At 44.8% G+C, this 23,528-nt stretch overlaps 1 protein-coding gene across 1 annotated transcript in view; it reads left to right on the top strand.

Moving 5' to 3' along the window:
• The first annotated feature begins 1,187 nt into the window (after positions 1-1,187).
• The window catches only part of LOC124775741 (uncharacterized transmembrane protein DDB_G0289901-like), a 95,552-nt gene continuing 73,211 nt past the window's right edge, over positions 1,188-23,528 (top strand). The window contains exon 1 of the mRNA XM_047250570.1: positions 1,188-1,296. Coding sequence (XP_047106526.1) covers positions 1,188-1,296 — 109 coding nt within the window. The remainder of the gene's footprint in view (positions 1,297-23,528) is intronic.

Below are 23,528 nucleotides of genomic sequence, written 5' to 3' on the forward strand. Positions count from 1 at the left end.
GATTCGTCAGTATTTGATGTGGTTTACGAAATATATCCAGCGGTAATGTTAGGTGACTCACCCTGTATATAGCGGTCCTGACGATACCCTTGTCTCTGATGAACACTGGCCGTTCAGGACAGCATACTGGGTTCTATTACTTAAGAACTCTTCGTGTCACTCAATACCTGGGAACCTATTCCGTACGTTCATACCTTCGTTAAGTGTCTGTATTTGGGTGCCATGTGAACTGCTTTTCGGAAATCAAGCAACATGGAATCTGCCTGTTTCTCTGCATCCATAGTTCGCAGTATATCACGTGAGAAAAGGGCAAACTGAGTTCCACATGAGCGATGCTTTCTAAAATCATGATGATTCGTGGAGAGAATCTTTTCGGTCTATAGGAAATTTATTACTGCCTCGAGACTGTAATTAACTGCAGCAATCCCTGCAAAGGTTCGCTGATTGGTGCAGAGCCTGGCAACTGATCCTGAACTTAAGTAAATGTACCGCTTTGCTCATCACTATGCGAAGACTTCCATCACAGTTCGATTACGCTATTGGCAATAAGTAACTGGAAACGATAACAACCGAAAATACGTAGAAGCAACCGTACGAAGCAGCCGCGATTGGAATGACGACGTAAGACCTATGGTAGGAAAAACAGTTGCCGGGTTGAGATTCGCAAGAAGAATTTGAAGCAATGTAATTGATCTACAGATGAAGCGATTTACAAAGCTCTTGTAAGAGAAGTTTTTGAATACTGCTCATTGGGAGAGAGAATATCTAATGGAGAATGCCGCGTTTCGTCATGGGGTAGTTAAGTAAGCGCAAAAACGTTACGGAGACGTACAACACAGTGCGGTGGAAGACCCTACAAACCAGGCGTTGTGCATCTCAGAGAGTTCCGAGATCGTACATCACAACGAGGGTCGGGTTTCCTGTCAAATACGTCTCCCGAAATGACGACTACGAGAAAATCAGAGGCATTACAGATTACACCAACGTTTATCGAGAGTCGTTCTTCCCACGCACCATTCGCAAATGGAACGGGGAGGAGGTGAAATGATAGTGAGACGGAAATAACCTCCGCCACGCACCAGAAGATGGCTTGCGGGATATAGATGCAGAAGCAGATGCTGAAAGCCGAGCTAGAGGTTCGGCCGCGACGGCTTTTAACTGTCGCAGAGCACGGGCCGGGCTGACGTATGACGGCGCCGGACGGCAAATGCGACTCACTTGTTGCGCTCCGCAAGACATATGCGAAACACGGCAAAACACTCGCGAGCCTGCGCCCCTTATCTCGGCAGGCCACCGGTACAGAAGCGCCGCAAATGAGGTGGTTGCTCTTCGAGAGACCGTCTCACAAAGGCAGGGCCTGCTTAAGTTCATTGGCATTTGCAAATCCTAATAGCAGGGCGAACGGGGGGGGGGGGGGGGGCGAAGGGGGGGGGGAGGGCTGGCACCAACGACAGAATCGAGTCCGGCAGCATACCGTTCTGAACGTTGACAGCCTCGTGACCTGGCGAATGTGCCAGCTAATGGACAACCAGTGCTCTGCCGTGTGTAGTCGATGACACCCGGAAGAAACTGCTTGCTAAAAATCTTCTGCGCTATCTCATAGCGACAGAATGATTGACCATTGCTTACTTCACTAATGCGTCCATTTTCTTAAGAGGCAGCCCACAACAATCAAGTACTGTTAAATATTTGGCTCTGGAATCGAATGGCGAGTCACATCCCTCCGGAATTTGCAACTCGCGCTGTTGTCGATGCCATTGCGAGAATGACACGCACGCACGCACGCACACACACATACACATACACACACACACACACACACACAACACAGTAAATGTATCTAGCACTGACAGCAAGTTTAAAACCCACAGCTGACCATCATGATTCAGGTATTACATAATTGTAAGGGGCACTCGACTTGTACCCGTGGTCAAGGGGTGCTGGCACGGTAGCGCAGCGTGTTCGGTCAAGAGGGTTGGCTGCCCTCTGCAATAAAAAATGAGTGAACGGATCAATGAGTAACCTGAACGGGCGTCATGGGACATCCGCCCCTAAAAAATTGACGAACGATAACGAACAGAATGAAATATAAAAAGGGGTAGCGACTTTGATTGCTGATCAAAACGTTCTCGGTCCCGGGTTCGAAACCCACTACCGCTTAAATTTTGATAAATAATCAGAATTGGCCGTTGAAGACTTCCGGCATAAGACGTCACCCTCATTCTGTGAACGGCCTTGTCAAAGAGGGTGGAGGAACGGACAGAGGTTCAGAGCACTCTCTTGTCCTTAGGGTGGGAAACTGCCCCTAAAGGCGGAAGAATCAGCAATGATCAACGGCATGAGGGCATGAGGATGTAGAAGGCAGTGGAAACTACTACATTAAAGGCACACAACGTGTATCCATAGGACATGTGGTCTGTAGGTTAACGTTATACGAGTCGGGACGTGGAATGTCAGAAGCCTGAACGTGATAGGGAAGCTAGAAAATCAATCTAGATACAGCAGGCGACAGTGAAGTGAAATGGAAAGAAGACAAAGAGTATAGGGCAGTATCAACAGCAGCATAAAATGGTATAACGGGAGTAGAATTCTTTATGGATAGGATTCGTTTTGTAAGTCAGAGAGCGTGTTACCGTGAACAATTCAGTGATAGGGTTGTTCTTATCAGAATAGATAGCAAACCAACACTGACAACGATAGTTTACGTATACATGCCGACGTCGCAAGCTGAAGATGCAGAGATAAAGAAAGTAAACGAGGAGATCGAAAGGGTAATACAGTACGTGAAGGGAGATGAAAATCTAATAGTCATGGGGGATTGGAATGCAGTTGTACGGGAAAGAGTAGAAGAAAAGGCTGGGCACAAGGAATGAGAGAAGAGAAAGACTAATTGAGTTCTGTAATGAATTTCAGCTAGTAATAGCGAATACTCTGTTAACGAATCACAAGAGGAAGAGGTACACTTGAAAAAGGCCGGGTGATACGGGAATATTCAGTTAGATTGCGCCGGCCGGAGTGACTGAGCGGTTCTAGGCGCTACAGTCTGGAACCTCGCGACCGCAACGGTCGCAGGTTCGAATCCTGCCTCGGGCATGGATGTGTGTGATGTTCTTAGGTTAGTTAGATTTAAGTAGTTCTAAGTTCTAGGGGACTGATGACCTCAGAAGTTAAGTCCCATAGTGCTCAGAGCCATTAGAACCATCAGTTAGATTACATCATGGTCAGGCAGAGATTCCGAAATCAGATACTGGATTGTAAGGCGTAACCAGGAGCAAATATAGACTCAGATCACAATTTAGTAGTGATGAAGAGTAGGCTAAATGTTAAGAGATTAGTCAGGAAGAATCAAAACGCCAGGAAGTGGGATACAGAAGTACTAACGAATGGCGAGATACTCTTCAAGTTCTCTAAGGATATAGATACATCAGTAAGGAATAGCTCAGTAGGCACAACAGTTGAAGAGGAACGGACAGCTCTAAAAAGAGCAATCACAGAAGTTGGAAAGAAAAACGTTGGTACCAAGAAAGCAACTGCGAAGAAACCATGGGTAGCAGGAGAAACACTTCAGATGGTCGACGGAAGAAGGAAGTACAAAACTGTTCTTGGAAATTCAGGCATACAGAAATACAAGTCGGTCAGGAATGAAATAAATAAGACGTGCAGGGAAGTTAACACAAAATGGCTGCATGAAACATGTGAAGGGATCGAAACAGAAACGATTGTCGGAAAGACTGACTTAGCACATACGAAACTCAAAACAGCCTTCACTGAAATTAAAAGCAAGGGTGGTAACATTAAGAGTGCAACGGGAATTCCAATGTTGAATGCAGAGGGGAGAGAGCGGGTAGGTGGTAAGAGTACACTGAAGGCCTGTATGACGGGCAAGATTTGTCTGATGTGATAGAAGAAGAAACAGGAGTCGATTTAGAAGAGGTAGGGGATCCAATATTAGAATCATCATTTAAGAGAGCTTTGGAAGACTTAGGATCAAATAAGGCAGAGCGGATGGATAATATCCCATCATAATTTCTATAATCATTGAGGGAAGTGGCAACAAAAAGGCTATTCACGTTTGTGTGTAGAATGTACGAGTCCGGCGACATAGTCTACCATCTGACTTTCGGAAAAATATGGTCCACACAATTCCGAAGACTGCAAGAGCTGACAGGTGTGAGAATTATCGGGCAGTACAAGTTGCTTACAAGAATAATTTACAGAAGAATCGAAAAGACAATTGAGGAGGAGTTAGATGTCGATTTGTTTGGCTTTCGGAATGCTAAAGTCACCAGAGAGGCAATTCTGACGTTGCGGTTGATAATGGAAGCAAGACTAAAGAAAAATCAAGATATGTTCATAGGATTTGTCGACATGGAAAAAGCGTTCGACAATGTAAAATGGTGTAAAATGTTCGAAATTCTGAGAAAAGTAGGGGTAAGTTATAGGGAGAGACAGTTAATATACAATATGTACAAGAGCCAAGAGAGAATAATAAGAGTGGACGACCAAGAACGAAGTGCTCGGGTTCAGAAGGGCGTAAGATAGGGATGTAGTCTTTCACCCCTGTTGTTCAATCTATACATCGAAGAAGCAATAATGGAAATAGAAAATAGGTTCAAGAGTGCGATTAAAATTCTAGGTGAAAGGACATCCATGATAAGATTCGCTGATGGCATTTGCTATCCTCAGTGGAAGTGGAGAGAATTACAGGATCTGCTGAACGGAATGAACAGTCTAATGAGTACAGGATATGGATTGAGAGTAAATCGAAGAAAGATGAAAGTAATGAAAAGTATCAGAAAAGAGAACAGCGAAAAACTTAACAGCAGGATTGATGGTCACGAAGTAGATGAAGTTGAGGAATTCTGCTACCTAGGCATAAAAATAACCAATGATGGACGGAGCATGGAGGGCATCAAAAGCAGACTAGCACTGGCTAAAAGGGCATTCCTGCCCAATAGAAGGCTACTAGTATCAAACACGGGTCTTAATTTGAGGAAGAAATTCCTGAGAATGTACATGTGGAAAATGTTCAAATGTGTGTGAAATCTTATGAGACTTAACTGCTAAGGTCATCAGTCCCTAAGCGTACACACTACTTAACCTAAATTATCCTAAGGACAAACACACACACCCATGCCCGAGGGAGGACTCGAACCTCCGCCGGGACCAGCCGCAGAGTCCATGACTGCAGCGCCTCAGACCGCTCGGCTAATACCGCGCGGCTGTACGTGTGGAGCACGGCTTTGTATGGCAGTGCAACATGGACTGAGGGAAAACCGGAACAGAAGAGAATCAAAGCATTTGAGATGTGGTGCTGGAGACGAATGTTGACAATTAGGTGGACTGTTAAGGTAAGGAATGTACAGGTTCTGCGCAGAATTGGAGAGGAAAGGAATATGTGGCAAACACTAACAAGGAGGAGGAACAGAATGACAGAACATCTGTTAAGACATGAGGGATGACTGCCATGGTACTAGAGGAAGCTGTAGAGAGTAAAAACTGTAGAGGAAGATAGAGATTGTAATACATCGAGCAAATAATTGAGTACGTAGGCTGCAAATTCTACTCTGGGATGAAGAGGTTGGCACAGGAGAGGAATTAGTGGCGGGCCACATCAAACCAGTCAGAAGACTGATGAATCAAAAAAAATCCCTTAGTTGCGAAAAGAGTAAATAACTTACGGGAATGTTTGATACAGTTATGAATGCAGTGTCTTCAAGTTTTATTCCCGCCTAACGCTGTTAGTTTCTGATGTTCGCGCTAGGTGGTATATGCGAAAGAATTATTCCAGCTGTCATCCTGGATTCGTATAACGGTGCAGAGCGTGCGGAATGTCATATTCAGCGACGAAGTCACCTTTCATCAGCATAATGTTCGGTTATGGAGTGAGCAGGAATCTCGTCGCGTAATCGAACATGTACGGAACTCGCCTAAGGTAAATGTTTTTACGTAACCTGTAACAAAATATACGGTCCTTTTTGTTGCTGAGTGAGCTGTAACTGGCGTATCGTTATCTGGACGTGCTTGAACGTTATCTAATGCCTCAATTAGAACAGGATACGGACACTGAATTTATTTTCCAGCAATAGGGGGCGCCCCCACGTTAACCATGAAGTTGTCTCGTATCCCCGTAGGAAGGTGCCGACTTGGACTGGACGTTGTGGAACAATATCCTGGCCACCACGACACCTGAGTTAACCCCAATGGACTTCTGTGTGGAGAGTCACATAAAAGATAGACTGTTTGTTCCCCCGTTTCCTGGAAACGCCGGCGATCTGTGACAACGGACAGCACAAGCAGCTACGGCCATACATCAAGATTTGCTTCATAGGATCTGGCGGGAAACTGATCACAGATGGGACACTTGCTGTCTTAAAAAAGGTAGTTATACTGAACATTTGGAAATAAAACTTGAAGATATGCTGATTCAGTGCTCCATCAAACATTTCTCTAAGTTGTTTACTTTTTTCTTAATTAAAGGTTACTTTTGTGTAAGTAATTTATAAACACCCTGTACACCATCGTTCTCACTTATTTGTTCTATATATTCCCATATCTGACACTTCGTCTACAATTTTTAACTGTCTTCCCTGATGTCTTAATACGTGCCATTTTAGCTCATCAACTTCTCTAGCTAATTTTTTCCATGTATTCCTATCCTTGCCGATTCCGTAAATAATCTCTTCACCCTTTATCATCCCCGTCCCATTAATTCCCACCGCCTCTACGGCTACAACACCACATCTCAACTGCTTCTTTTCTGTGTTTCCAGTGGCCTGTTATTTACTTCTTCTGTACTCCAGACACACATGTTCAGAAATTTATTTCTCGAAATAGTGCCTATGTTTCACATAAGCAAACATTTTTGGCGACATACACTCCTATGTTTCTCCTAGTTTGCTTCCTACATGCCCCTTACTTCGTCCGTCGTGCGGTCTTTGGCTTGGTCACCACGTGTTCACCGACTTTGATTTTCACTTTGTCGCTAATCTCACTGAAAAGCGGCACATTATCGGTGTGCTCGATGCTGGTACTGCAGCTGCGAGGATTCATTGCGCTCGTACTTGGCCGAAAGGCGGTATGGAGGCACGTCTTTATTTCGGAGCAATGGTGAGCGTACTGTAAGATCTTCAGTACACACACTATCAGATTATTTGACTTGTCGCTCTAACGAAGTAGGCGAGTGTCAGCAATATGTCTCGTGGTCTTATCGTGGCCTGTTTATCTTCTGCCGTTAGGTCGGACGATAGAAATGCCACTTGCACGCTTAGAGTAGCAGATGACGGTGACCAACTTTAAACAGAACTTTATTAATTTTCACATACATTTATTAAAATAATAACAAGCATAAAAATTACTTAACTTGGTTCTGGATGCTATTTACAATTGAGAATCTGAAGTTCCTTTGGTATTGGTACGTTAATCTTATTCTCACATATCTCTGATACTTGACAAAAGTGTCTATACATTTATCTTCATGGCTATGTACAGGAATATGGTAATCTTATTAGGCACAGACTGAAACTTGACTATAGACTGGTACAGACAGATGTAGAACTCGTACAGACTGGTACAGACTAATGCAGACTGGTACAGACTGGTGCAGACAAATGCAGACTGATTAATCGGAGTTCTGTACACTCGTTATAATACCTCGCACGTTCATGTATCAATGCGCGAGTGTGATCCGCGAGGAGAAAAGGTTCTACGTTAGCAGCAATCTCATTGGCTGCGTTACATATTAATACGCGGATCGGCGGAAGCAGAATTTGGTCCGTCTTTATGGCAGCGCCATATCGTAGTGCGGAGACGGACGAACGCTGCGCCTGCGCTGTTGTGCTTAGCGGGGCGCGCTCTAGGTACGCGCTGACTACGTGGAACACTGTGTACAACAGGAGCCCTCGTGCTTCCGACGTTTCCCGCGGCTGTGATGGGCCCGGGCTTTAATTACAAAACCTGTACCTCGCAGCAGCGTTGTGCCGAGTGGCAGTTACAGCGTCGTGGTTTATTTGGCAGCGCAGGCAGAGTGGCAGGGGTCCGCTAGGGGCGGGAGCAGCACCTGCAAGCAAGAGAGCTCTTCCGGTGGAACCCGTCCCACGGGCTCCGAGGCCGATTCGCACAGACAATCGCCCCAACAGTCCGGCAGCAACTCTTTCACACAGTGCGCTGTATCTCTGCCTCTCGATCCCAGAGAGTGGACGTTAGGGTTTCTCCAGGTCTCCAAATAAATATCCTTGGACACTGTTCATTTAGGCCTCAACCGTCAAGCGAGGTCTAATTCTCCGTGTCGTAACGCTTTGTTATATTAATACAGGTGTTGGACAAAAATATGGAAACACTGCGAGAAATCGCATGCTTGAACATCAATTCTAGCCATGGTGGTGGTGGTTAGTGTTTAACGTCCCGTCGACAAAGAGGTCATTAGAGACGGAGCGGAGGCTCGGGTTAGGGAAGGATTGGGAAGGAAATCGGCCGTGCCCTTTCAGAGGAACCATCCCGGCATTTGCCTGAAACGATTTAGGGAAATCACGGAAAACCTAAATCAGGATGGCCAGAGACGGGATTGAACCGTCGTCCTCCCGAATGCGAGTCCAGTGTGCTAACCACTGCGCCACCTCGCTCGGTAATTCTAGCCATGCCTGCAGGTTGCGCTGTTGGAGTTGACCACGAACGACAACTGTCCAGTGTCCTCAGTACGTGGCCAGTCGTTATCAGAATAGTGGTATGTGTACTTGTGAGTTCATTATGTCGTAGCTCAGTGCGTCCGAATGTGGGTAAACTGTTGCAGCTCATATATTGGGCGCTTCCTTAACCTTATGTAGCCGAAGTGTTTGGTGTTTCAAGTGGTGCCGCGCTGTCTGGGCGCCTTGCCACGGTTCGCGCAGCTACCCCCGTCGGAGGTCTGAGTCCTCCCTCGGTCACCGGTGTGTGTGTGTGTCGTCCTTAGCGTAAGTTGAAGTTGGATTAAGTAGTGTCTAAGTCTAGGGACCGATGACCTCAGCAGTTTGGTCCCATAAGACCGTACCACAAAATTCCAATTTTCAGGAGGCACTGTATCGAAGATTTATACCACATACAGGGAAAGTGGGAAAACATTATCTGCTAAGTCACACTGCGGGAAAAACGTGTGTGTGGAGTGATCATGAAGGGCAGTTAATGAATACGACTGAGACCAAAAATAAGACGACCACTGCTGCAAAAGTCACTGCAGCACTGAATGTCGCACTCACCAACCATGTCAGCACCAAAACAAAGGAAGGGAGCTCCATAAGCAGGGAATTGCATGGCGAACTGGACCTCCAAAACCACTCGTCAGTGATGCAAATGCACGTAACGGGAAAACATTATGCCGAAACCATAAAACCTGGACCGCTGAGCAACGGAAGAAAGTCATTCGGTAGGATGAGATTCGTTTCGCACTGTTTCCAACTTCTGGCCGATCTTACGTCCCAAGAGTGAAACACGGTAAGGCTTCGGTGGTGATTTTGGCAACCATACTGTAGCATTCCAAGAAAACCCATGATTAGTCTGGAAGGTCGTATTACTTCCAAGGACTGTGTGACTATTTTGATTGATCACCTCCGTCCCATAGTATAATGTTCACTCCCCAGTGATGATGCTATATTCCAAGACGAAAGGGCCCCTGTTCACACACAGCTCGCTTCGTCCAGGACTGGTTTTGTGAGCACGAGGATAAATTTTAGCGTCTCCCCTCGCCGCCACGGTCACCAGATCTCAATATCATTGAGCCTTTGGAGAGAAGGGTACGTGATCGCTAGCCACCTCCATCATTGTTACTTCAACCTGTGACTAATTTTCAGGAAGAATGGTACAACATTCCCTTGAGAAACACGCAGGACGACTGGAAGCTATTTTGAAGGCCAATGGTTTTCCTGCACTGTTTTACGGTTGGTAATATGTTGTGTTTTTGGTGTTTCCACATATTTATCCACACACTGTAAACGTCGTGTGTCTCAACTATCGACAGACTTAAAGGCTGATCAGGGAAGAAGAGGAATTAAGAAAAGAGTTTAACATTCCGTCGACGACAAATAATTAAAGACTGAGCAGAAGCTGGTGGTGGGAAAATATTGGGAAGGAAATTAACCGTGTCGTTCACAAAGGACCATCCCTATTTAGAGGAATCATAGAAGACCCATATCTGTATGGCCACGCTGACATTTGGAGCGCCGTCCACCCTAGAACGAGCCCACTGTCTCGCAACTGCGCCACCTCGCTCAGTGCGTTATTGTGGGTGTCAGCTGAGTGTTTTAATACAGTGGCAAGCTAAAGATTTGTCGAGCTGGCAATGGAAGTTCCGTGTCGAAAAAACACAATTTCGCTTCGGCTCAATGCGCTTTGCCCGCCGTTTTCCTAGAATGCGAATTAAATTTATAAATTGTGCTTCCGGGACATCTGTAAAGTAGCTATTTACGACAACCATAACTTCTTTGTAGAATTCTTAATTTATTTTCATATGGTAATTGTGGTAGAGTGCCAAATCTGGTTAAAATGATGGATGTTCCAACAAGTCGTTTATTTTCTTTCCTTTTCTTTGTTTTTCAATCTAAGCCTGTTATCGGGTATTTGTTTCTATCAAGTTGTTTTCAAACATCTCGTGTAACACTCGATACTTACTATTCTCGCCTTTACGAAGTAATCAATAAGATGAATCGCTAATCCAAAAAAAGAAAGAAATTTATGCTGGCCACAACCTTCCCGGTAGATGAAAGCGACTTCGCATTCTTCAGTACATTACCACCAACCTTTACTCACTGCTTTGCCTGGTGTTTGGTTTCTGTCGTGAGATGCTTTACCCACACCTAGCGCACGATAACGAATTGACGTACAAGATTAGTGTGATTCGTTTTAAAACGGTTTAAATATTGCTCAGAAATACCGCAGTGGATTACATACAAACTTTGCCAACTGTCGATGGATTTCTGTTGTCGATAAACCATCAAAATCAAAGAATTTTATGACGACACGGCACTTCCGTTCACCCATCTGAATGAAACACATCAAAGACAACTTATTTCAAAAGCCATATAAACAAACCTATTCTGCAAATCACACTGACACTTGCCTTACGTAACTGCCCAAACTGTAGCAACATAAAAGAAAACAGTAATTTTACTCATATCATCGCCATCTCGGTGCCAAGTAGAACAGTTTACTCCTTCTCCCGGAACGAGAAACCCTTGGTCTCCAGTGGGGAGTCTCAGTGTAACTGGATCAGGTTTCGTGCAGTACAGCATATGTGCCGCGTGTTAAGTCGGGCTTATTCAGAAACTGAATGCACCTATCTTCACTACTAGAGTATTCGTAACCGAGAAAAGGGCGATCTGGCAGATCTGCAGTGTCAATTAGCGAATTTGGTATACGTCGTTGTCCTTATGTTTGTTCTTATACTGCATCATAGGATCTGTTCCACGACACAGTAGGTTTGGCTCTCATGGTCCCACAGAACCTGATAAATAAAATAGTGATGGAGTTTTCACGGTTTTTCTGTTTCATGGTCATATCGCTTAAACGACATTACAGAAACATCATTCTGGAGCCACAGCATTGAGAAACGTGTTTTTGCAGGGTCATGTGAAAAGCCTAGTTTTCCTGACTCCAACAGCTATTGAAATAGAACTGCTTGCTGCGATTATCTTCGTCGCTATGTTGTACATCTGTTTCCTGGCATTGTTCAGCGTCAGTGACAGCGCAAGGTGCACGTATGGCTTTAATCTGTCGGGACTGTGGCGGTCAGCATCTAGAACAGCTTCTCCAAAGAAACAGATACGTAGGCCTATTCCTATGTTTTGTGCCGTATGTGAACTCCTTCTTGTATTACTCTGTATTCAGTGAATTTTTTGCTATCCGCCCTTGCACATATGGTAGTGTTCCAGCGCTGCCAGAGTTCAAGAACGAGAGAAAAGGGTCAAAAACTTAACTACTGCTTCAGCAGAGAGTATCGTCACGAACACAACACATATTACGCGTTACATGCATTTTCACAAGTATCCGTACAATACAACGCTATTTGGAGTAAAAACCGCACGAATAATTCCGCTACGAGCCACGGGTAACCAAAAATTCTTTTCTGCGTGTCATTCATCTTCAAGGGTGAAACCTAAGGAGCGTTCGTGTCCAACAAATGAGAAATCGGTTACTGTATGTTTACTTTCATACTGATTTACAAAGAACTAGCATGTTTTATGCTTACAACTCAACGGATGATTTTCGATGTGGTTACGTTTTGGATAACTTCATTTACTTCATTCTTTCGGTTCAACTGAACTGCCACAAGCAAATCTAAAGATGAAATCTTATAATATCGAAATCGATCAAGTGAATGAAGTACATCAATAAAAGAATTGAAAGGATTATGCAATAACAGTATACTAATAACTAACTGCTTTTATCAAAATGTCCAGCAAACAAATCTCATCAGTCTCTGGAAGCTTACCACAAAAATCACTGAAATGCATTTCGCATCCAATGGGAGTTTCTTTACGCTTAGTTTGTTTCATTTACATTTCGATACGTTAGATATTTTCATGTCCCATGGCCGATTTAAGATCTAAAGAAAATTTTGACGGACGAAATATTTGCCGGCTTGAGACTCGAAACCGGATCCCTGCCAAGGAGAACAGCCCCCGCGTTCGAATCCTGCACGGGTAGACAGTTTTAACGTGTCATTACAAAGTAGTATTGGGTGCATTGCGCTGAGTATTGAGCAACGGGGATTATTTTCGTTTCAGGTAAACTTCCGCAGACATTGGTATAATTTTATAGCTTCATGCTTTTATGCTTGGAAGCGGTCGTGTTCGAAGAAGGATAGAGCTAGTAGTAACAGGTTTGTCCGACTCAGGGGAGAACGTATAAGAACGGTTGCAACACATGAACTCGCCTAATACAGAAAACATACATACGAAGTTCCAAGAAGTCTTCTGGTAGAATCTTATTTAACTCGCTGTGTATTGTTCCTGTAGGGATCATGAACATAAAATCGGATTACACACCGAGCGAGTTCCTTCAGCTGTTCTCACCCTTCAGTGCGACTCGCATTCGGGAGGACGACTGTTTAAACACGCGTCCGGCCATCCTGATTTAGGTTTTCCGTGATTTCCCTAAATCGCTTCAGGCAAATGCTGGGATGATTCCTTTAAAATGACCCTGCCAGCCGACTTCCTTCCCCATCCTTCACGATGTCCTCGCTATTTGGTCCCTTTCCCCAAATCAGCCAACCAACCTGCAGAGCGAAGATTGGCTTAATGCGACTCATTCACAGCAGTCTGTCCATTGCAATCCAAATGATTCAAATGGCTCTGAGCACTATGGGACTTAACATCTGTGGTCATCAGTCCCCTAGAACTTAGAACTACTTAAACCTAACTAACCTAAGGACATCACAAACATCCATGCCCGAGGCAGGATTCGAACCTGCGACCGTAGCAGTCGCCATTGCAGTCCCCTTCACCTCTGCATAACTGCTGTAACCTACCTGTTTAATGTATTCAAGCATTGTTCTCCCTCTGCGATTCCCCACCCCCAACCCCCCTCCCCCACGTACACACACACTCTTCCCTACATCACTAAATTGACAATTGTTTGATGCCCAAGGATGTGTCCTATCAACCGATCCCTAAGTTTAATAAGTTTCACATGAATGTCTGTTCTGCTTATCAGCAGTCATCCGATCCAGTCATGTAATCTTCAGCATTCTTGTATACCAACATATTTCAAAAGCTTATATGAATTGTTTCATCACCCCCTTTCACTTCCGTACAAGGCTACGCTTCACACATATACTTTCAGGAAAAGCTTCCTAGCATTTAAATGCATGTTCACTGCTGACACAGTTCTTTTTTTTTCTAATGTGCTGTCTTGCTATTAGCAGTCTACACATTACATTCTTTTTACTTAGCCCCACAGTCAGTTATATTGATGCCCAAATAGCAAATGTTAACATCTAGTATTAGTGTCTCATTTCCCCATCCAATTCTCTCAGCATCGCCTGATTTAATTCGCTTGCATTCCGTTACTTTATTTTACTTTTGTTGGTGTTCAGCTTATAACCTCTTTTCAATACACTATCCGTTCTGTTCAATTTTTTTTCTTTTTTTCGCCGTCTCTGGCAGAACTGCAATACCGTCGGCATACCTCAAAGTTTTAATTTCTTCTACCTAAATTCAAATCCGTTCCCAAATTTCTCCTTAATTTCTTCACTGCCTGCTCAATGAACAGGTTCAATAACATCGGGGATAGCCTACAACGCTGTCTCGCTGCCTTCTCAACTACTGCCTGTTTAATATCGAACTGATAACGAACGCGCGTTAACGTCAAGCAGTTGCTAAATCTAGAAGCCAGTGGCTTGAGATGAACACTTCGCTCGCGCTGCATTAAACGCCTGCTGCACGTTGTTTGGACAACTCACGTCATTGCTGCGCAGCTCGCGCACATGAAACCTCGCTGCTTGTACTACAGCTCTGTTCAACTCCGGCGCTGCGTTCCTGCAATTTGCATCGGGCGGCTTGTTATTCATGTATAATCTAGGACCTGACACTCGTCTCTCTGTTTAATTATCTTGCTGCTGGGGAGAAGCTAATGGACGGCCGGTTCTGGAAAATTTATCACGCCCCCAGCCGCGTCGAAATTGCCGCGAAGCATTTGCAGATACTTCCACGAGCTGACAACGTGTTCCGACCAGACGTGACTGAAATACTGCAGTCAGCAGGAACGGCCTGTCTGTTCCGTTCTCCGTGCAGCCCAAGCCGCGGAGAACAAGTTTACCACTTATGATTCCTTGATCTGACCTCAAGTCATGGAAATGGCTTTCAAATGGCTCAGAGCACTATGCGACTTAACATCTTAGGACATCAGTCCCCTAGAAGTTAGAACAACTTAAACCTAACAAACCTAAGCACATCACACACATCCATGCCCGAGGCAGGATTCGAACCTGCGACCGCAACAGTCACGCGGTTCCGGACTGAAGCGCCTTGAACCGCACGGCCACCGCGGCTGGCTCATGGAAATGAAAGGCATCGCGGTTACTACTCCTCATTTATAAATAAATCATTTGTGGCTTTGTAACAACGAGGGCCAACTCAGGCAACGAACTCATAGCTTTTAGGGTATGTTTTCTGACTCTTATGTATTCTTTGAGCTCTCAAAATTTATACATGCAATATGATGTCAGTAATGCATTTGCTCTGAAAGCAATAAACCTTGACAAGGTTAAACCCCATCAAGATGTGGTAAATATTAAGGCGGTTGTGTACGGAAGTAGACAATAGTAATTTTGAAATAAGAAACTCAGAACTTCCAGGCAACAGGCAACTAGAACGCTGCCATAAATGACGTACAACTGTCGCCTTGAGGCCAAGCCGTCTTATACCATACTGAGCCCCTGCTGGCTACCAACTACAGTTTCCTATCGATCACTGGTCTAGATGGACTGTGCGGCTGGTCCCGGCGGAGGTTCGAGTCACCCCTCGGGCATGGGTGTGTGTGTTTGTCCTTAGGATAATTTAGGTTAAGTAGTGTGTAAGCTTAGGGAATAATGACCTTAGCATAAGATTTCACACACATTTGAACATTTTTGAACTAGTCTAGAATGTCGTGATGGCAAATTCGGATTTCGGATTTCAGAGTTTCAGGCATTCATATTTCTTTCAGTTTGGCACTAGAATCTTTGTATAATATGCACGGAGCAAAAGATCTGATTTTATTATTTTTTTTTTAATTTCTTGAGTTGTATAACTCTTTGCTACTGAACTTGGGTAAACACATGAAGTAAAAACCTATTTTTTCAAACGCCGACAAATGACTGAGCACATCTAATAGTTTACTATAGAAAACACTTGGTTGGTTCTCTAAGGGCAATATATCTCTGAGATATAGCATCGTTTACAGATCTAACTCCAACATACTTTTCTACGGGACCGTGTTAAGAGTTTGGTCTATTCGGAACCTGTAGAGAAAACGTAAGATCTCATGTGCTATTGTTCAGCTGTTTTCAAAATTGCCAGAAACTTTTGATCGCAGGACTGTCACCTCTCGACAGGCGTAGTTTCTGTGTGAAAGAAGTGTACCGAACCATTACTGTTTTGACACTGTGCCAGGCACGAATTTTATATATGAACTACAGGCTGATAACACCAATTGTAACACCAACAACTGAAGTGGAAAATCTTCTCTGCAGATAGGACGGCATATTAACTTTACGTAACTAAAAGATCACCTAGTATAATTTTAGGAAGATTTAGCAGTATTTTTACTTTCCTTCGTGCAACTGTCATGTGTAGGTCACAAGACACATGCTCCTTAATTTTACTTCTTACTATGATTTTCTCGTAATACCGTAATATAAATGATGTACTCGTCGTATTTCTTGCTAGTGAGTAGTTCTAAAGTTTTAATAAACTTCTTCACGTCTAAGAGTGCTTTCTTACCAGTTGTCTTGAATAATAGCTGCACAACTCTTCAATTATACTTTCTTATCGATGAAAGAAATGTATTAAAAAATGCGATGCATTTCTTTGCATCAGACTAGTTATTGTCTCGATTAGTAACAACTAGGGGTAAACATGTGAAAATAATTTCAGTCATTCATAGTTAGTTGCAATATTTTCTCATCAGTTACAGTCCGCTGCATCCATTACCAGAAATTTTGAGACACAATGTTGCTGAACTTTCTAACGGCAGGCGCTGTCACTTTACATCGATTTACAGAAACGATGCATCTTTTCTGTATTCTAGTCACTACAAAAGATTCTGCCTTATTAAAACAACCAAAAAAACTTTAGCGCTTTACAGAAGTTGTTTGAGGATCACGTACGTGTAATTTACCCTCAAAAGATGTGAAGAGAGAAAATGTCGGTTTCCTTAATATTCCAATTCACACTATCCTCGATTTCTGGCCCCCGTGAGACTTTGGTCGGTATTTCCAAAGCTTGGTATGAACAGTTTGCTGTGAAACTGAAACAAGAAATTAATATGGATGTGCAACATTAACGTTTTCCAAAGAAAATCATTCTTTGTTAATACACACTGAGACGATTGATACAAGGATGACAAAAATATTTAGCAGAGCGTGGTTTCGATCCACGGACCTCTGGGTTATGGGCCCAGCACGCTTCCACTGCGCCACTCTGCTCCCTTGACAACAGGTTTTGGTACATCAGTTATACGGTACAAGCGGCTGATGCAATCTTTCTGGTTTTGCGTGGCTTTCCGGTGCGTCACGCAGTAGCAGCACGGAGTATACAGCCTGTGCGAGGAAGTGCACGCCGCTGCTACGGCTAACAGCGCATACGTTTATTTATATGACGGGTCGCTTGATACGATCGATAAACGTGAGGAACGTAGATTGAGGTGGGGTGCAGTATCATGATACACCGTGTACCTGCGTATAACAGCAGAGAGCAGCTGAACGTGGCTTCAAGCAACAACCCTTTCACACTGACGAGAATGCTGGAGAGGGACCATTAGCAGCATGCTGCATCACAGTGGCCGTGACTGACCTCTTTTCTTACACGTTTAATAGGCAAATATGACTCGTGACGAGTAATTACAAGGAAAATACAAAGAAGTTATCATACGAAAATGACAGAAGTTTTTTTTCCATTTATAAATAGTTCTACGCAGTTCTCATAAATGGGTGTTTTTTTGTCTGAAAATCAAATAGATCATCAATTCTCCTACAGTTTAAATAGAAGAAACGTTCTAAACGTGAACCATCTTCAGTTTAAGTACCCGAGCCGACACTTATTTAGACAATCTTGGAGGATCTACTATTCTCGTATCAACAAAATCTTAACACAAGTTGAGTAGTGTCACTCAGTGTTCTCTTCAGGTAAGTTGATTTGCAAGTGGGACAGAACGGCTCTTTGAAGCATGAAGAATCCTTGAAATAGAGGCGTTTTTCAACAGGAACTACATTCGTCAAACGTGCAATTGTTAGTGCTGTGTGCAGTGTATAATAGTCTGCCTCTTATTTTTTCCATATAAGACTCCAGGTGGCGTAATGTTTAATGTACTGACAGGTCCAGTTCGAGAACATTTTTCCAGACAAGCGAGACAACATTTACCGCCCGGGAATCCCACCTGCCCTCCCCCGTATAAATTCACTCGTGTCTGTATTTGCAACTATTTTTTATGATACACGCTGTATAAAAATTTTGCTCTCGTGCGTCTCTGGCGCCCCTCTCAACTAAGCTCCCTCAGTCGGTTGCTTGTCGCGTTTGGGCCTTAAGCGAGCCCTGGCTGGTGGTATAGTATTCGGATGGAGCAGAAATCAAGGCTCCTTCTAGCCAGGTACTCGTAGTTAGCGGACAGTGAGAGTGGGCTAGGGACAGAAAATGCTACGTGATTACTCTGCAATTCGTAATAAAGTGCCTGGCAGAAGGTTCAATGAACCACCTTCAAGCTGTCTCTCTACCGTTCCACTCTCGAACGGCACGCGGGAAAAACAAGGACTTAAATTTTTCTGTGCGAGCCCTGATTTCTCTTATTTTATTGTGATGATCATTTCTCCCTATGTAGGTGCGTACAAACAGAATGTTTTCGCAATCGGAAGAGAAAACTGGTGATTGAAATTCCATGAGAAGATCCCGTCGCAACGAAAAACGCCTTTGTTTTAATGGCTCAAATGGCTCTGAGCACTATGGGACTCAACTTCTAAGGTCATTAGTCCCCTAGAACTTAGAACTAGATAAACCTAACTAACCTAAGGACATCACACACATCCATGCCCGAGGCAGGATTCGAACCTGCGACCGTAGCAGTCACGCGGTTCCAGACTGCAGCGCCTAGAACCGCATGGTTGTTTTAATGACTGCCACTCCAATTCACGTATAATATCTGTGGCACTATCTCCACCATTTCGCGATAATACAAATAGCCGCCTTTCTTTGAACTTTTTCGATGTCATCCGTCAGTCCCACTTGAGGCAGATCCCACACCAAACAGCAATATTCCAGAATAGGGCGGAAAAGCGTGGTGTAGTGGTGTAAGCAGTCTCTTTAGTAGACCTGTTCCACTTTCTAAGTGTTATGCAAATGAATCGCAGTCTTTGGTTTGCTCTACGTGATCGTTCCAATTTAGGTTATTTGTAATTGTAATCCCTAAGTATTTAGTTGAATTTACAACCTGCAGATTTGTGTGTCTTATCGTGTAATCGAAATTTAGCTGATTTCTTTTAGTACTCACGTGAATAACTTCACACTTTTCTTTATTCAGGGTCAATTGCCTCTTTTCGCACCATACAGATTTCTTATCTAAATCGTTTTGCAATTCGTTTTGGTCATCTGATGACTTAACAAAATGGTAAATGACAGCATCATCTACGAACAATCTAAGACGGCTTCTCAGCTTGTCTCCTACGTCGTTAATATACACTCCTGGAAATTGAAATAAGAACACCGTGAATTCATTGTCCCAGGAAGGGGAAACTTTATTGACACATTCCTGGGGTCAGATACATCACATGATCACACTGACAGAACCACAGGCACATAGACACAGGCAACAGAGCATGCACAATGTCGGCACTAGTACAGTGTATATCCACCTTTCGCAGCAATGCAGGCTGCTATTCTCCCATGGAGACGATCGTAGAGATGCTGGATGTAGTCCTGTGGAACGGCGTGCCATGCCATTTCCACCTGGCGCCTCAGTTGGACCAGCGTTCGTGCTGGACGTGCAGACCGCGTGAGACGACGCTTCATCCAGTCCCAAACATGCTCAATGGGGGACAGATCCGGAGATCTTGCTGGCCAGGGTAGTTGACTTACACCTTCTAGAGCACGTTGGGTGGCACGGGATACATGCGGACGTGCATTGTCCTGTTGGAACAGCAAGTTCCCTTGCCGGTCTAGGAATGGTAGAACGATGGGTTCGATGACGGTTTGGATGTACCGTGCACTATTCAGTGTCCCCTCGACGATCACCAGTGGTGTACGGCCAGTGTAGGAGATCGCTCCCCACACCATGATGCCGGGTGTTGGCCCTGTGTGCCTCGGTCGTATGCAGTCCTGATTGTGGCGCTCACCTGCACGCATACGACCATCATTGGCGCCAAGGCAGAAGCGACTCTCATCGCTGAAGACGACACGTCTCCATTCGTCCCCCCATTCACGCCTGTCGCGACACCACTGGAGGCGGGCTGCACGATGTTGGGGCGTGAGCGGAAGACGGCCTAACGGTGTGCGGGACCGTAGACCAGCTTCATGGAGACGGTTGCGAATGGTCCTCGCCGATACCCCAGGAGCAACAGTGTCCCTAATTTGCTGGGAAGTGGCGGTGCGGTCCCCTACGGCACTGCGTAGGATCCTACGGTCTTGGCGTGCATCCCTGCGTCGCTGCGGTCCGGTCCCAGGTCGACGGGCACGTGCACCTTCCGCCGACCACTGGCGACAACATCGATGTACTGTGGAGACCTCACGCCCCACGTGTTGAGCAATTAGGCGGTACGTCCACCCGGCCTCCCGCATGCCCACTATACGCCCCCGCTCAAAGTCCGTCAACTGCACATACGGTTCACGTCCACGCTGTCGCGGCATGCTACCAGTGTTAAAAACTGCGATGGAGCTCCGTATGCCACGGCAAACTGGCTGACACTGACGGCGGCGGTGCACAAATGCTGCGCAGCTAGCGCCATTCGACGGCCAACACCGCGGTTCCTGGTGTGTCCGCTGTGCCGTGCGTGTGATCATTGCTTGTACAGCCCTCTCGCAGTGTCCGAAGCAAGTATGGTGGGTCTGACACACCGGTGTCAATGCGTTCTTTTTTCCATTTCCAGGAGTGTAGATCAGAAACAATAGAGGGCCTATAACACTTCTTTGGGGAACACCGGATATTACTTCTGTTTTCCTCGATGACTTGCATTAATGTGGTGTTTACAGGTAATCTCGGTGTAACAGCATGCGTTCTCAGAAATGATAAGTTCACAAAGGTACATGTATCACATTGGAACAGCCGAAATAAAATGTTCAAACGTACCTACGTTTTGTATTTTAATTTAAAAATCCTGCCTGTTACCAACTGTTCTTCTAAAATTGTGACTATTACAGCGCCATCCATCACAAAGCGAAAAAAGTGGTCCAACTAAAACATTCATATTTCTTTACGTACCACACGAATAAGTAATAAAAACTGGAGGTTCCTATTTTAAAAAATGCAGTTGATATCCGTTTGACCTATGGCAGCGCCATCTAGCGGGCCAACCATAGCGCCACCTGGTTTCCCCCTTCAAGCTAGACGAGTTTCGCTCTTTGTAGTTTTTTCGTTTGATGCTTATTTCGTGAGATATTTGGCCCGGTCACTATCAATGGACCAACCTGTATATCTCTCAATTTCTGTCGATACTATCTCTTTGAAATCATTCCACAACTTTTCTACGCTTACATGACCACATCAGAAGGAGTGAAGACTGTCTCTTAAAGAGACGTTAAGAGCATTGTTATCAGCGCCAGCAATGGATTCTCTGCTGTGTACAGAATTCCTCTGCTGCATTGTGATTACTGAGCAATTATATTTTCTATCTTTCCTCCGGGTCGTCTGGAAGTTCACTGCCGCCATCGTCTGCGGTACCTCGGCGAACATCCCCAGGGTTTGCTGTATCTCTGCAAATAATCCGGTGCAGACCAGCAGCATGTCAGATTATAAAAACAGTCCGGCGAGTTACTCAGACACTTTGAGTAGCTTCCGGTTCAGGTTCGACTCGTTAAATCTGGCGGTCGCAGAGACCCCGCCCCAAAGATACCATCTTTTCTTTGAGGACCTTTGTCCAACAGTCAGTTGTGTGCCATCATCTTTGACACCGATTTCAAATATTCGAATATCGTACTTAAACCTGTTCAGGGAATACATAAATTCACTATGAATTAATTTTCAGTTTATTGCATCCAAATAAGTAGGTTTTCCAGACTCTCCTACCTACCATTACGAAAGACAGCCACCATTCCTGAACATTAGAAATACAACCCGTTGTCGGTAAGTTGCTTGTTTTGTCGTCTGTGTTCCAGCTTACATCTTCCGTGCGCTAATACTGCCCATCTTCCTCTGACGTTCCTGTCGAGTAGCATATTCGACACGTTCAGACTAAAAGGATGCCGTGTAGGGACTGTATATCACGTTACATCAGATAAAATGTTGCGAAACTTCTATCCTGGAGCGTAAATAATTGCTGAGTTAGTATACGAGAAGTAACGACAGTTAAATTTTTGCACTGCCATCAAAGCGCTCGAGGTAACGCGCACAGACTAAGAATTGGGGTCTTCGTTGCGAATGGGCGGCGCTGCTTAATTGTATGCGCGCTGCTGTCCGTGACGGGGAATTCCATCCGAGTCCTTGCAGCTCCTCCCACACGTTAAGTGGCCGACGATAGAGGTCCTGCATACTGACAAGGGCTCCATGTTGTGAGAGCGCCTATATGGTCCTATAACAAAAAGCTAAATTACGTGGCGTAACAGGAGTACGATCCTCGTAAAATGTTTCTCTGTGCTAAACGATTTCCCTCTGCGAAATGGAGACCAGTTCTCATGTGAAGAGTGCACTTGCAATGTTCCATTTCTAAAGCGACGTGTGGACATGAAGCCAATTCAGAAGCAGGCTGCTCGATTTCGTGTCGGTAGGTTCGATCAGTATGGGAGTTCTACGGAAATGCTACTTCAACTCAAATGGGAATCGCTGGAGGAAAGATGGAGTTGGGTTTCTCTCAGGACGATCCTACTGCCGTCAATATACATCTCGCGTAAGGGCCGCGAAGATAAGATACGATAAATCATGGCTCATCCGGAAGCATACAGACACGTCTTTCCTCCCTCGCTCCATTTACGAGTATAAAGGGAAAGGGAATGACTAGTTGTGGTAAGAGGTATTCTCTGTCATGCACTTGCAGAGTGTGTATGTAGGTGTGGATGTATCTCGCAAAAACTAGATAGGATTTCTATTTGATGTGATGAATGGTATTTAGCTCTATATGTGGAAAAACGTGACTTACTGCAGATGAGTAGGAGAAACAACCCTGTAGTGCCTACAAAATTCCAGTCCCCTAATGATCAAGTATGCTATTAGTGGTGAGCTACCTGACAAAGTCACGTCGATAAAATATCTCTGCATCATCTTACAAAGCGACGTGAAGCCAAACGAGCTCGTAACATCGGCTGTAAGGAAGTCGAACTGTCGTCATTGATGTATTGGGAGAATTCTAGGAAAGTGCAGCTCATCTATGTAGGTGACTGTGTACAGAACACTTTTGGGACGCTCTCTTGAGTACTGTTCGAGTCTTTGAGATCCCTACCAGGTCGGATTCAAGACCATCGAAGTAATTCAGAGCTAGATTTCTTACCAATAGGTGCGATCAGTCTGCCAAGCGCTGTTGGCAAACGGCATGCGCTCAGCCCTTGTGAGGCAAACTGAGGAGCTGCTTGATTGAGAAGTAGCGGCTCCGGTCTCGGAAACTGACATACGGCCGGGAGAGCGGTGTGCTGACCACATTCCCCTCCATATCCGCATCCAGTGACGCCTGT

This window comes from Schistocerca piceifrons, chromosome 2, assembly GCF_021461385.2.
Source record: "Schistocerca piceifrons isolate TAMUIC-IGC-003096 chromosome 2, iqSchPice1.1, whole genome shotgun sequence".
Classification (NCBI taxonomy): domain Eukaryota; kingdom Metazoa; phylum Arthropoda; class Insecta; order Orthoptera; family Acrididae; genus Schistocerca; species Schistocerca piceifrons.